The sequence below is a fragment of the Rutidosis leptorrhynchoides genome, chromosome 7 (assembly GCF_046630445.1).
Source record: "Rutidosis leptorrhynchoides isolate AG116_Rl617_1_P2 chromosome 7, CSIRO_AGI_Rlap_v1, whole genome shotgun sequence".
Taxonomy (NCBI): domain Eukaryota; kingdom Viridiplantae; phylum Streptophyta; class Magnoliopsida; order Asterales; family Asteraceae; genus Rutidosis; species Rutidosis leptorrhynchoides.
This window is the reverse complement of record NC_092339.1, coordinates 359,379,801-359,395,196: the sequence shown is the minus strand read 5'-3', so window position 1 is coordinate 359,395,196 and position 15,396 is coordinate 359,379,801. Positions and strand designations below refer to the sequence as shown.

The 15,396-nt window shown below is 31.3% G+C and overlaps 1 protein-coding gene and 1 long non-coding RNA gene across 2 annotated transcripts; both read left to right on the top strand.

Annotated features, from left to right (window-relative positions):
* Positions 1-7,363: 7,363 nt before the first annotated feature.
* On the top strand, positions 7,364-8,571 carry LOC139857039 (uncharacterized). The gene is made up of 3 exons (XR_011762317.1): positions 7,364-7,591; positions 8,157-8,299; positions 8,437-8,571. It is a non-coding gene; the product is annotated as an uncharacterized lncRNA (long non-coding RNA).
* An 841-nt stretch (positions 8,572-9,412) lies between these two features.
* LOC139858535 (uncharacterized) lies at positions 9,413-12,239 on the top strand. Its single transcript, XM_071847373.1, has 10 exons — positions 9,413-9,488; positions 9,590-9,680; positions 9,777-9,838; positions 10,046-10,131; positions 10,375-10,454; positions 10,564-10,712; positions 10,838-11,128; positions 11,429-11,528; positions 11,733-11,789; positions 11,941-12,239. The coding sequence occupies exons 1-10, from the start codon at positions 9,472-9,474 to the stop codon at positions 11,989-11,991; spliced, it is 984 nt and encodes a 327-aa protein (XP_071703474.1). The 5' UTR covers positions 9,413-9,471; the 3' UTR covers positions 11,992-12,239.
* The last annotated feature ends 3,157 nt before the right edge of the window (positions 12,240-15,396 follow it).

Here is a 15,396-nt window from a genome sequence, read left to right as displayed (position 1 = left end):
CTTAACTGAATCTTCCCTCTGAATTTAGAATCTAGTGTTAGAACATACACTATGCACGTTGAAATTATATTTCATTCACTAACGGTAGCGAACCGTCTGAATGAGGGTTCGTTAAACCCGTATGGCCACACAACATAATTACTCGCTTACACTTACACCCTGCAAGTGGAACTAATGATAATTGGATTGAGGACTTTTGTTCTAACTCGTCTGTATCTTTGTATTCGTATTTGTGTTCAAAGTATCAAAGTATGAAAAGTATATATATATATATATATATATATATATATATATATATATATATATATATATATATATATATATATATATATATATATATATATATATATATATATATGTGTGTGTGTGTGTGTGTGAAATGTATATAAGTATGTAATGTATATGTTTCTCAGCCCACGATTGAAAAGTATAAAAGTTGTTGAAAATGTGGGACTATGATCTCACCTCGAGTGCACGAGTATAAATTGTAACAACCCGACTTTTTCCGTTAAAAACTTAACAACTGTCTGTTAAATTCAACGTTTTTCCACGCTAAATTTTTTTTTTTAAAACAATATATATTATCACATAAGTTTTATAGGTGTTAAATAAAACACTACAATTAGTGTAACCAAAAAAAAAAAAAATAATAATAAATAAATAAAATAACTTTTCAGACAACGAAACATATGAATATTTATTTTAAGTATTATTTTATGTAATAATTAAGTTTTAAAAATCATTTTAACTAATTAGGATATTCTTAATTTAAACTTAAAAAAAAATAAGTTTAAACATTCATGTTTAAATAAAGGACAAATATTTCTTTAATGTTAAAAAAAGTAAATAAGTATTTATGAAAAACACCAACTAGGTACAATGTCAAGAATTTAAAAGGTTTTGAACAATATATATGTAAATGTATTTTATAAATATAAAAATTTACCAATTATTGAATCATATTAAGATAAAATACATTGGGTTTTAGATATCGGATAAAAATTTAATTATAACCCGTGATTACATAGTAATACCCGTGTTTAATTATTATACCCGTGACTACACATTATTACGTCCGTGATATCAATAATTGAGATAGATATTTACCCGTGACTCTATCTTATCTATATTATCTATATCAGATTCATTTCATCAAACAACCACGTACACACTTTTCTCTTAAAAACACCCATCTACTATTCATCATCTTCATCGCTCTTCCTTCCTCAAAAACACCTTCAATAATTCACTTGATCATAAAATCGTTTACATATTCGGACTCCTCTCGAAGAGCTCTACACATCCATACCAACAATTTCTTGATTGGAGTAAGTTTTAAAAACTCTAATTTTTGGGTTTCATGTTTTTGTTACATATTAGGGGAAATATAGTGTCTAGTGCTCAAGTCCTTGAATGTTTACAAATGAATTTGTGTTTAATTGATCATTTGAGTAGTTTTAATGAAATCACGTTTTTATATTGCATGCTACTGATATGAAAGACATATTTTATGTAAATTATATGTATCAAGATGAAATCCTCTCGAAAAATTAATAACTTTAGGCTCAAGAATTGTTTGATTTCGTTTTGTGATGCTTCCGACATGATTAATTGAGTTTCAATATGTTATTGAATGAAATCCGAAATTTTTGATATGTATGTTTTGTGTTTGAGTTTGTGAACTGATAACCAAATGATAGGTTATTAAAAACTACACATTTTAGGCTTAAGAATCATCGAATTTCGTAAAGAATTGCTCTCGTTATGCTTATTTGAAGTTTTAACCTTTTTATGCTTAATCCGAATTTTCTGGGCAAAATAATTTATGATTTGGAATGTGATTTGGTTACCATCTGTTAGATAATTAAAAATCACTCAAGTTAGGCTAGGATATCATTTAAAAATGAATGCAATGTTTATCAAAACGTATCATATAGAGGGCAAAACCTCGATGTGGGACCAAATGTGATGACTTCGTCCCTATGGATTGGGTCGGGTCGTCTCATGTGGTATCAGAGCGTTGGTTCTAGGGAATTAGGTGCATTAATGTGTCTGACCTGGACCGTTAGGATACATTAGTGATCTAGTCTAGAACCGTGTCGTTATACTTATATGTGATTATGTGCATACTCTGATATTAATATAATATTATTACTATCGGTGAGAAAGTATTTCTCCCTTTGATTACAAGCCTTCTCCTGCTCAAGCGAGTTCATTTTCAACACCCCGGTCATTGAAAAACCGGGAAGTATTATTCAGGACTTTCAAAATTTCCGACATTCCTACGTGAGTTATTACTTATATAATTTTATAGATATCATTTGTGTTATAACATGTGCTTATGTGCTTCGATTAAGAAATTTCAGACATCTCAAATTGTGAATCGGAAGAAGTCTTTTCTGACTCACGAAAATTCTCAGTAGTTTCAAAGACATTCTTACCACATTCCCTTTCAATATTATTAATTATAATATTATATTCCCATACTATTTTTAGTACACCTCTTTTTGAAATCATTTTGATTCATAAATTTTGGAAAACGACACTTGTTTCATATCCATAAATATTTTGGAGTAGTGTTGGAATGGAAGTATGAGTTAGTGTAATATAATTACGCTTGATCAACGTGGTTATATTACGGTAAGTCATGCGGAAGTTCTAATGGAACATGATGGTGGTAATGCTTGATCAACTTTACCTTCACCACGTACCATGTTACATGAATCCTTTATTTTCTCTTCTGACATCTGAATATTATGACACTCTATACTTGACATCATTTGGATCACACATAATTTCCCCCTCATCTTTATCATATCATACTTGCACTCCGAACAGTTTATTTAAATGTATTCGTCATCAAAGGAATATGATCTCGTTTTAGCCGATTTCCATACTTAACTACAAGATGCTCAATCTTTCTATGTCAAGACGAACATTCCTATCCTCACTTGTTTCCTAAACGCCGTTTAATCACACCAACCAAAATTTTGGGACGAAATTTTCTTTAAGGGGTAGGTAATGTAACAACCCGACTTTTTCCGTTAAAAACTTAACTGTCTGTTAAATTCAACGTTTTTCCACGCTAAATTTTTTTTTTTAAAACAATATATATTATCACATAAGTTTTATAGGTGTTAAATAAAACACTACAATTAGTGTAACCAAAAAAAAAAAAAAAATAATAATAAATAAATAAAATAATAATAAAATAAAATAACTTTTCAGACAACGAAACATATGAATATTTATTTTAAGTATTATTTTATGTAATAATTAAGTTTTAAAAATCATTTTAACTAATTAGGATATTCTTAATTTAAACTTAAAAAAAAATAAGTTTAAACATTCATGTTTAAATAAAGGACAAATATTTCTTTAATGTTAAAAAAAGTAAATAAGTATTTATGAAAAACACCAACTAGGTACAATGTCAAGAATTTAAAAGGTTTTGAACAATATATATGTAAATGTATTTTATAAATATAAAAATTTACCAATTATTGAATCATATTAAGATAAAATACATTGGGTTTTAGATATCGGATAAAAATTTAATTATAACCCGTGATTACATAGTAATACCCGTGTTTAATTATTATACCCGTGACTACACATTATTACGTCCGTGATATCAATAATTGAGATAGATATTTACCCGTGACTCTATCTTATCTATATTATCTATATCAGATTCATTTCATCAAACAACCACGTACACACTTTTCTCTTAAAAACACCCATATACTATTCATCATCTTCATCGCTCTTCCTTCCTCAAAAACACCTTCAATAATTCACTTGATCATAAAATCGTTTACATATTCGGACTCCTCTCGAAGAGCTCTACACATCCATACCAACAATTTCTTGATTGGAGTAAGTTTTAAAAACTCTAATTTTTGGGTTTCATGTTTTTGTTACATATTAGGGGAAATATAGTGTCTAGTGCTCAAGTCCTTGAATGTTTACAAATGAATTTGTGTTTAATTGATCATTTGAGTAGTTTTAATGAAATCACGTTTTTATATTGCATGCTACTGATATGAAAGACATATTTTATGTAAATTATATGTATCAAGATGAAATCCTCTCAAAAAATTAATAACTTTAGGCTCAAGAATTGTTTGATTTCGTTTTGTGATGCTTCCGACATGATTAATTGAGTTTCAATATGTTATTGAATGAAATCCGAAATTTTTGATATGTATGTTTTGTGTTTGAGTTTGTGAACTGATAACCAAATGATAGGTTATTAAAAACTACACATTTTAGGCTTAAGAATCATCGAATTTCGTAAAGAATTGCTCTCGTTATGCTTATTTGAAGTTTTAACCTTTTTATGCTTAATCCGAATTTTCTGGGCAAAATAATTTATGATTTGGAATGTGATTTGGTTACCATCTGTTAGATAATTAAAAATCACTCAAGTTAGGCTAGGATATCATTTAAAAATGAATGCAATGTTTATCAAAACGTATCATATAGAGGGCAAAACCTCGATGTGGGACCAAATGTGATGACTTCGTCCCTATGGATTGGGTCGGGTCGTCTCATAAATGTACTTCACAGAGTAAACGTGTGCATGAAAGTTGCTTAGCCTTGACCTAAACAAGTAAGTTGTATCAATTAACCGGTTACGACACAAGGTCGAGCGAAATGTGTTCAATTAGTTCTATGGCTCGTTACGACTCGATTATATAGCATGTGAATCACGTTGTCAAGTTTCATGCAAGAATCAAGTATAAAATAAGATTAGAACGATTGCATAAGTGTTTTGTTATGTTTGACTAAAAGTCAAACTTGGTCAAAGTCAACAAAAAAAAATCAACGGGATCGGGTCGGGTCCCGAACTATTTTCCTGAGCTTAGAAATCATGTATAAGCATCTTGGCTAAGTTTCATATTGATCGGGGGTGCGTAGCATACTTAGAATTAAGCGAAATTTGACATTTTTGGGCAGTCTGCCTCAGATGCGCCGCATCTGCATCTGTATCAGCCAGTTCTGGGCAGTTTAACACTTAGACGATTTCAACTTCAAACGATCATAACTTTTGACTCGTTAACATTCAAAACACGTATCTTATATCGTTGGAAAGGTAATTTAAAGAGGAATACAACTAAACACATTTCATGAATCAATTCCATCATTAACAATAATGAAAACCTCAATAAATGATCGTTAAATGTTCAAAATCGAAGTTTCAAGCTCATAAAACGCATTTCTTGACTCGGGAATCCAATTTACACATACGATACGCCGTTTTGAAGGTAATGAAACATACAATACAACTAATCACTAACTAATAACATTTCATGGCATTCAAAGCATCACAAGTTCGTTTTAGAGTTCATCAAACCCTAATCAAAATCATGAATTCAACCATTTTGTAAATGAAGCTTTTCTAAATCAACATACACATCAAAATGAAGCTAATGATGCTAGTAACACATTTAATACATGAACTCTAACATTTAAACAACATTTAATCAACCAAAAACAAGGATTAAGCACACCCATTTCAAATGTTCAAACTAGTTACTCAAAACAACAAATCGAGCAAACAAAACATGTATTCATGTTAGACTTGAGCCATAGACACTAATTAACACCATTTCAAGTATATAAAACGAATTTAGAGAAATCTAGTGTTTTAGAAATGTTACCCAAATGTGATGAAATTTGTACCAAAATGTAGAGGATGAAGAGAGGATTCCAAATATGTAATTTGTTTTGATGTTTGCTTCCTTGAAATGATTTAGATGATGAATTAGTGAGTTGGATGAAGATAGTGTTCTTGAACTAGAGAGAAAAGATGAGAGGTGGAGTGGAAGTGAAATGAATGGATGAGATGGGGTTGACTAGTTGACCTAGTCGACTAGTTTGGCCCCTTGGCAACTTCGATCCCTCGAGTTTGAAAGCGGGTGCGTGTATTAACCGAACGAATATTTTAAAAAAAACGCTAGAGTAACCGGGAGATGTTATAACCAAATAACGGAAATATTTAGAACGTTAGTCAACGAAATGTACGAATTTAGATAACGGAAGATATTATCTAAAAAAAAAAAGACGGTGTTAAAATAAATTTAACGAAAAAACGCGGGATGTTACATATAAGGAGGTACTACAACAAATATAGAAACATGTTCGAATTAACATGCTTATAGATTATTATTCCAGTTTAATAATTATACAATTCAGTTTATAACATATACAAATACTATTTCATAATATGTACTTTCATTTTCTTATGTGCAGGTCATGAAAACATTGACGAATTTGAAATGTACACTGTATTTCGGAAAACATCAATAAAGCATACTTTTTTTTTTAAGATTGTGAAACTTTTTGATTACATTTTTAATTCAACCGTGCAACGCACGGGCTATTGAGCTAATAGTAACAAAACAAGAAACATTACAATACACCAAACTGGTTCTTCTTTGTCCTTGAAGGTGTTTTTACCTAGCTCTCGAGTTAGATCATTTTCACTTTCTGAATGTTACATCGTCAAATCGTCACCAATAGCCGTATCAACAGCCTCAAGAAGACAGTTGACTATCACTATGAGTTCCCCATCCATCATCACATCGATTTTCATCTCCGTCTCGAGTTCTATTTTCATCTCTATCTTGAGTATACTATCTCCATCTCCAAGAGTATTACTAGTAATTTTTTTTTTCCAGTATGGTTTACATCCCGGTTATTATCCATTTTAACTTCATTATCTGATTAAAATCTGCTAGCTACTCATTTCGTGTTTTCGTTTCACGTTTTCGGTTCACTTTTCTGGTTCGCGTTTTCATTTTGTGTTTCCGATTCGCATTTTTATACGCGAATCTTCGATTTCATTTCGCGTTTTCGATTCGCATTATTGTTTCACTTTTTTATTTATTATTATTTTCACTTTGTCGGTACACATTTTCGATTCGCATTTTCAACTTGAACTCACGCGCGTTTGTTTTGGTGTTGGATTCCAACGGACTACCTCCCCACGCCTTGCACTCACGCACCGTTACCCCATATTAAGGAGCGTTGCTTGTGCCACATAGACCGTGAGCTTTTACCGATACATATAGTCTTAGGGTCGTCGTTTAAAAATTTAAAAAGATTATGTAATTATTATAAAAGTAAAAAAAAAAAAAAAAGTTAAATTAAAAGTAATATCATCATATATATATTATAAAATATAAAAATAAATTCTATGAAATCATTACTTAATAAATAAATAAATTAGATTTAATAGTAATCAAAAGATTAAGTTAACACGGATGGGGATGTATATAACAATGTTTTGTTTTATTATAAGGTAAGTAGTACCTTAAACTTAAGTTAGCTTCGTCGGATCCCAAAACGAGAGAATGTCCGGGTAAAAAGAAATCGGATTGCAACAGTGTTATAGCCAATAGGATCGGAGAACATTTTCCTTTTGCAGATCTGATTTGTCTTTGCACAAACAGAGGTTAATCTTGTCGTATTGAGATGGATGGCAGCACATATTTCACTTGCTGCTACTCAAAAGTCTCTCAAGCCAACCCAGGAAGGGAAAGTCTCAATCCCAGGAAACAAAAGTCTCTCAAACCCAACCCAGGTGTAGTATTTGCAAATTTTACCTATTTTTTTCATTTCAAATTTTTGTAGGAGGTAAGTGATTTAGTAATTTATTACTCGTATGTAAATAATACTAAATACTAATACTGTATGCGATTGATTGATTATATACTGTAAATCATTTTTGGTATGTGTTTTGTGTTAATGTTAAAAAAAAAAAAAAAGTTTTTTTGCTCTTGGGTAGTTGAAAAAATATGATTTTTAACAAAAAAAAAATGATATTTTTTTACTTTATTTTTCATTTTTTTCTTTTAATAATTACAAACCCTAAAAAAAAATATTTTTTTTATTGTTTAGGATTTATGTGATTTAATTTGAAGTATTGAAGTTTGTGTTGATTATACTGTAGTAGTTATATTTGATTTGATTAGGGTGTCATTTTATGTTCTTGTTTATTTCCTTAAATCAATCTATATTTGGGAGCTAGTTTATGACTTGTGGTTCCAACAGTAGTTAGCGTATATATATTTTATATTTTATATTTATTTATATTATGGATGGATGGATGGATGGATTGATTGATAATGTGTTTATAAATTTCCCAGGTTGACTTCAAGTGGAAATGGGAAAGGAAACATATGAGGCAGTCCCTCTTGAAAATATTAAAGTAGGCTCTTTTTACAAATTGAATACGAAAAATTTGCCAGAAAGGACTCCTCAACAGCTAAAGTCTTTAAAAGTTGCCAAGGTAATCACAATAATTTGTATTTTAGTATTGATCTGATAGTGAAATAAGCTAGGTTCGTTTTTGACTTTCTTTGTTTTTTGTATGTATGTAAATATAATAATAGAGCCAAATCCTTTGATTTGATGATGTTTTCTCAGGTTACTGAGAAGACGGTTGATACTGTTGGAATTGAGTATATGACCGATGGAGGTCGGAAGTTATATTTGATGGGTAATCTGCTGGCAAAGAGAGTACTATGCAGAATTTCATTTGAAGAAGAAGCAGCAGCAGCATTAGAAGAAGAAGAAGAAGAAGAAGAAGAAGAAGAAGAAGAAGAAGAAGAAGAAGAAGAAGAAGAAGCAGCAGCAGCAGTAGAAGAGGAAGAAGATGATGAAGAAGAGGGAGAGGAAGAAGAGGTACAAGAGGTACAAGAAGAAGAGGAAGAAGATGATGAAGAAGAAGATGAAGAGGTAGAAGAGGAAGAAGTAGTTGTAGTAGAAGAAGGAATGGCGTATTCGAATTCGGCAGTTACCGAGGAGGTTGGCGATATCGAAGGACAAATTTCGGATATCTTTCTAGCACTTCGGTGAGTGTTGTATAATTGCTTACTATATTGGCTATAATACTGATTGATTGATCTGTCTATATATATATATATATATATATATATATATATATATATATATATATATATATATATATATATATATATATATATAATTTCGGTTTTTATTTCTTGTAGGTTTTATGTATGAAATGTAGTTGCATAAGCTATAAGTTGAAGAATGCAGGGCTTAATTATATTAGTATATAGAGGTTAGGGAAAATCAAAAAATATAGTGCTGTTTATATAAATGTTTATTAGTTGTAGTTAAGATAGCTTGCTTAATAACTTAATTGCTATTCAGTGAAACAAATAATGTAGTAATTTAATGCTTATAATATGTGAATGTGATATTTATCAACTATTGGATTAGTGTTTTGGTAATTTGTATGTATGTCATGTAGATACTGAAAAAGATGGACTCCTATATACTACTACATTATGCAATTTTCACTGTGTGAAATTGTTGTCTGTTATAACATGGAACTGTTATTTATTTGTTTAAAATTTTTCTTTTTGTGGCAGAAATGGATTTCAAAAGTTTGAAAAAATCCAAGATAGACAGCTGTTTGAAGAGCTACGTCGAAAGATGGACCAATGTAAAAGGTAAATTTTGACTGTTTACAGTTTAATATTTTAACTTGACGATTTGTATTTGATTCCCTGATTAATTAATATATTCCAAATATGGCGTTTTAAATTCGCAGGCTTATCGCAGAGTTCGATAGAGAGGTCAAAGAATTAGAACATACAGATCCTGATACCAGCAAGATACTAAACGAGAGAGAACAATCAATGGTGATGTCTCATCTCAATTCTTTTTTGTAGTATACACATTGTTTTTTATCACATGTCTTTCATCTGATGAAAAATAAATATGCCCTTTTTATTCAGGTCGAGGAGTTTAATTACTACGTCGGGAACTTTAATGACTACCTTGCACTACAGAAAAAACAGTAAGTCATTAATATTCAATTTTGCCATTTCTGTTTCGTTTAGTTGCAAGTGTTAGACACTAGTGATAGGTTTGATCTAAGTTTATCTTGTTCCTTGTTTCATTATCTAATTTCCATTTTCTAGTCTCACGTTAACACATATTATCTTTTCCTTAGTTTTAATTAATTATCTTAGAATTTATGAATTTTTGTTTGGTGATCATTTAGATATCCTAGCAACATTATTCGAGTTGATCTTTCTGGTGGGCCCGCTGAAGGATTTGAGGAAGATAATGGCTGGCTAGTCTCGTCCTGTAAGAGAATATATATATATATATATACACACACACACACACACACACACACACACACACACACACACACACACACAAAATAACTTTGTGGACTTAGATTTTATATTTTCTAACTCAAAATGCATATTACTATTTTTTACAAGGCTACATATACTATATACTATATTATTAATAATTTAATTTAATATAATAATAATAATAATTAACTTCAAAAGGAGAGTAAAATTTGAGAGTATTTTTCAGCTATGACAAATCAGCAACTAATGGACAATGGTCATCAAATGATGGATGAGACTGATCAAGCTATTGAATGTTCAAAAAAGGTAATTGTACCTTTTTTTATTTTAATTTTATTCTTTTAATTTTTATATAATACAATACATTTGGTCTAAATAAATATTTGGTAATTGTACCCTTCGATTTTGTTTATAGCTGGTTCATGATGTTGGAACTGAGACTGCACCTGCACCTGAAGATGAGGATAAAGAAGAGGAATGGAGGAAAAATTCGAGAAAAAGAAAGAAGTGTAATCAAGTGAAGGTTGTTAAAGACAACATGAAGAATGGGTTCACAAAGGCTCAGTAAAATACACAACTTAAATTGCCTTTTTTTTTTTTTTTAATTATATTTTAAATTTTTTTTATATATATATATAAAATAATAATGTGTAAAATCATTAAGAATTGAATTTACTGCATGCATGCAGGATCATGAATGGAGCTTCCCATATTCTCAACATAATGAAGAAATACAACGCACGACCTTGCAACCCAATTCTGAGGACTGAACTTGATCAAGAAGCAAAACCGTATATAGGCAATACTGGCCTTAGAAACACCTTGCTATCAAGATTTATAGATAACATGATCGCACCAGGCGGAGAGTTCCGCTTCAGGCTAGAATCGATTCCAGGTGGCCAGATGTACCACTATTGGATACAGGGTGTTAACGAAGATGATTCCCCAGAGATTACACAACTGAAAGATGAGATTAAATGGTAAAGTTAACTAGGCGTGTTGAAAAGGCCAAATTAGACGTGTTTTTTTTCTTTTCTTTTTTTAAACACCTCTAGATGATGTAACATGTCTACTTGATAAACATGCATCATATTAACACCGGTTTTGGAACCGGCCTAATAACCATATGTAGACCGATGCGATCCAAATCAACTAATATTAAGCTAAAACTTACACCAATTAGTGCATAAATCATTCATTTATGCAAATCCGAACAAGATAGTAACCTCAATCCAGTAATTACGTGAAGTATCTGACTTGTTAACTATGTCTTTAAACAGGCTAACTTCAGAAAAAAACGAGCTACAAGAGCTTGGTTCTAAAATTCTTCTTACCTTAGCGCCTGTCTTTTGTGACGACGACGAGGAGTCCTTCAAAAAGGTAACCATATTTGTTTCATTGTTTTTTTCAATAAATGTCTCGGCTACTGGAGGCCGGGGCAAACTCGACCTTTGGAAATTTGGGCAACAACTTTTTTGGTTACAGAATTGTGTGTGTGTGTGTGTACATAAACAGGATAGTTTTTTAAGTTTTTGAATGCCTTGGGCAAAACTGTATGTTTAATGTTAATTATTTCTTTGTCAGTTACCACTCAAGGAACAATTTGTGTTTGCTCAATCGAAGTTAGATGATTTGTTCAAGGTAATCTCATATATTAGATTAAATGTTAAATGATATACAAGTCAAAACATACATAATGAATATGTAACGGTTTTGGATACTTGTAACGGTTGTTGCATTAATTATTATTATGTATTCTAATAATGGTACTTATTATTTTTATTTTTTTCAGGATCCACCGGCCGATGCTATACCTGCTGCTTACGATAGCTTACAAACATGACTGATTGTCATTTTTATTCAACTCACGTCGATATAACCGAGTTAACTGTATTTTGTTTTGCCTATGACCTCTAAACCAACATCCTTATCATTTTGTTAATAGTATAGGCATATCAGGTATTTATTTTGGTTTTAGAAGAAGATAGTTTCACCGCCCACTTTAGATACTCCTATTTAGACTTACACCAACAAATGTGAATTCATTATATTATTGGGTTCAGGTGTTATTACATGAGCAGATCCATATTACCACTATGCATTAAATATCAGATTTGATGTTTTAACTTTTCGGTTTCCATGTGTTAAATTCATATATGACTAGTTTTTCGTTCTTTTTTCTTTCGTGATGAGTATCTTGCACAATATCAATGTTGTACGCCTACTGATCGATCGAAAACAATGGCACAAACAAGAGCCGTCTTGTGAAATTGTGTTTTTTAATATGTAGCCAATGAAGGTCGAACTCCTGACCTCCCCTAAAGGAGGTATGTCACCAACCGTTTGACCACATCACAATTTCAAAAAAGAATAAATACTTAGCCATATTATTATATTATATTACTCAAACATATGAAGAATCAAAATGATAAAATGTGACATGCATACATGACACAAAACACATGAATATGTGATTGCAAGGTGAAAACATGAAATTATGTTGTTTTTTGGATTTTTATTTTTGAAATAGGAGAATTTGGTGTTGAAATTACAAAAACATAAATCTAAAAAAAGAAATTACAAAAATAGAAAAACCGGAGTTTGAAACTTCAGCTTTGATGTATCCGAAGTTTGAAACTCCAGATTTTGCTTTAAACTGCCAACCGAACCCTAACCGGAGTTTGAAACTTCGGATTTGCTGATAAAACTGTAAATCCAAAGTTCCGAAAGAGGTAGGAGAAGATATTTTTCATGTGAAATCCGCTGAGTTTTCGTGGCAAGCCGTTAATGAAATTGAAGAGAATACGGAAAAACCGAATGACGTTACACCTTCACAACAAAAAACTAATAATATTCAAAATGTGGATGATATAATGGACCTTACAGAAAATGATGAGAATATCATACTATGACAAAAAGGTGGTGGTTATAACCCATGATACCTTTCGGTTTACAAAAAAAAATAAAAAAAAATCATATGTTGGATCAAAATTGGTACAAAAAGGTATGTTGACAAAAGTTGTAACTTGTAATCATTGGATCAAAAGTCATGATCTTACTACGATTAATCATACTCACTAATTCATAGTGAGATTCATTTCAAGTTTTTATACAAATCAAAACCATATAATGAATTTAGTAAGCATAACGTTTTGTTGGCCCAATGGTTGAACCGTTTGACATTTTGTTCCAATTACGAACACATAATTAACAATTTGCATACACCAGACCACAGTTTGTATCCTTTATAGTTCCAATTTCTGAGTTTTAGTTAGAGGGGGTAATAGGTACAAAACCACATGACAAACGTTAAACGTTGGATAAAAAGTCAAAAGTGCTTTTCACAAATCATTTCAACTATTGAATTACTCCGTAATTCATAATTTACCAAATTTGTACGTAGTATGAAATTTTCAACCGTTACTAAAACAAATTGGTTATTGCTACCCGCCATTTCTAATCCACCATACCACACAACATAATGGTATTCATGATAAAATAATATAGATGCTCGATATCTCCTGTTATTGTTAGCGAAATTCAAGTGATTACATTCGATTGGATCTCCGAAAAGCTTCAAGGAAAAAAGATCGTTTGGCAATCCTGGCTTACAAATCCTAAGATATTCCTTAATATTTAATGTTCTCATGTTTTTGTATCGTGTTATTGTATCATAATTATTAGGTTAGCACTCTCGGCTTCCTAATTTCTCATTGTGACTTGGGTCGAATGGCCCTCTTTGATGTAAATGTTTTGTGTGATTAATATACCAATTTGTTTTTAAAAAAAAAAAATAAACTAAAATAATATATAGCAAAAGATAAGAAATTGTGTACTTGTAATTATAAGTGAACCAATGTGTTGGTCTATCGATTGGATCTTCAAACCATTAATATCTTTAAAATCAACAAACACCAACATAATCATGACTATTAATGGTGGTTAATTTTATGGGAAAATTGATTAAATATGCATCGAACTTTCATCAAAATTCTATTGTATGCGTTCAACTTTCAAAAGTCCTATTGTATGTATTCAACTTTGTATTTTCTCCTATTGTATGCATTTAAGCTGTTATAACAGGTTACCTTTTAGGTCATCTTTTAGATATTTATATTTTTAGTCCCTCATATTTGTAAACTCTAATTTCATTAGTCCTTCTGTTAAACAAAACATTTATATTTATATCATCATACATTTATATCTACATCTTTTCTCCAATCATTATCAGGTTTAATGTTTAATCTATTATATGTTTCTGGTTCTTCGAATAAAGTACCTAGACTTGACAATCTTAAGAACTTTTTGGACTGGAAAGTTAGGTTTGTTATTTACTTAAATGGTGTCGATTCTAGACTTTGGGAATGTATTGAGAATCCGTATGTATGGCCATGTGGAGCAGATGGTGAACCCAAAGAAACTTCACAGTTTAGTCCTACAGAGCGTGAAGAGTACAATCTTGAGTGTAGATGTTATGCTCAGCTAACCCAAGCTTTGTCAAAGGAAATCTTTCAGCAATTTAAGAACCGAAACAAAACCTCGTATACTATCTGGTTAGCTCTTCAATCTGCAACAGAAGGTACTGCTACCTATCGTGCGACTAAGGGTAAGGTTTTGAAAGACGAATGGAGGGTGTTTACAGCTCTTCCATCAGAATCTCTTGGATAGACTTTGGAAAGATATCGATTATTGGTTGCAGAGATGGCAGATTATGGGATTGAGGTGCCTGCAGTAAGGGTGTTGAAAGATGGTCTTCCAGAAAAGTGGGATCATAAGATTGAAAAGATTCAGAACAGGTACAGCTCATCAGGTCGTCCGTTGACACTAACAGCTTTTACTTCGAAGTTGATGGAGAAGGACATTCAAGATGAAGCAAAGAGAAAGAGACTTGGTTCTGTAGCTGCTGCTACATCATCTTTAGCTTCATCTTCTGGTACTAATGCTCCACTACAGACAGCATACATATCAGCCAATGCTTCACAAATGTCTGCACCATCGTCTCAGTCCGGATACTTTAATGCTAAATTACAAGCTCAAAATTCTGCAATTAAGATGATTGAAGATTCTCCGATTCAACAGACTCAGACTCAGACTCAGACTCAGACTCCTGTGTTTCAAACTGAGAATATCAAGAAGAGATCTCGCGAATCTATTCAGGAAGATATGGCATTGGCAGCTATTGTTGTTAACTCATACAACGATATGATTGGTGGACAAGTGCTTAATAGTCATCTTGAAAATGAAGACT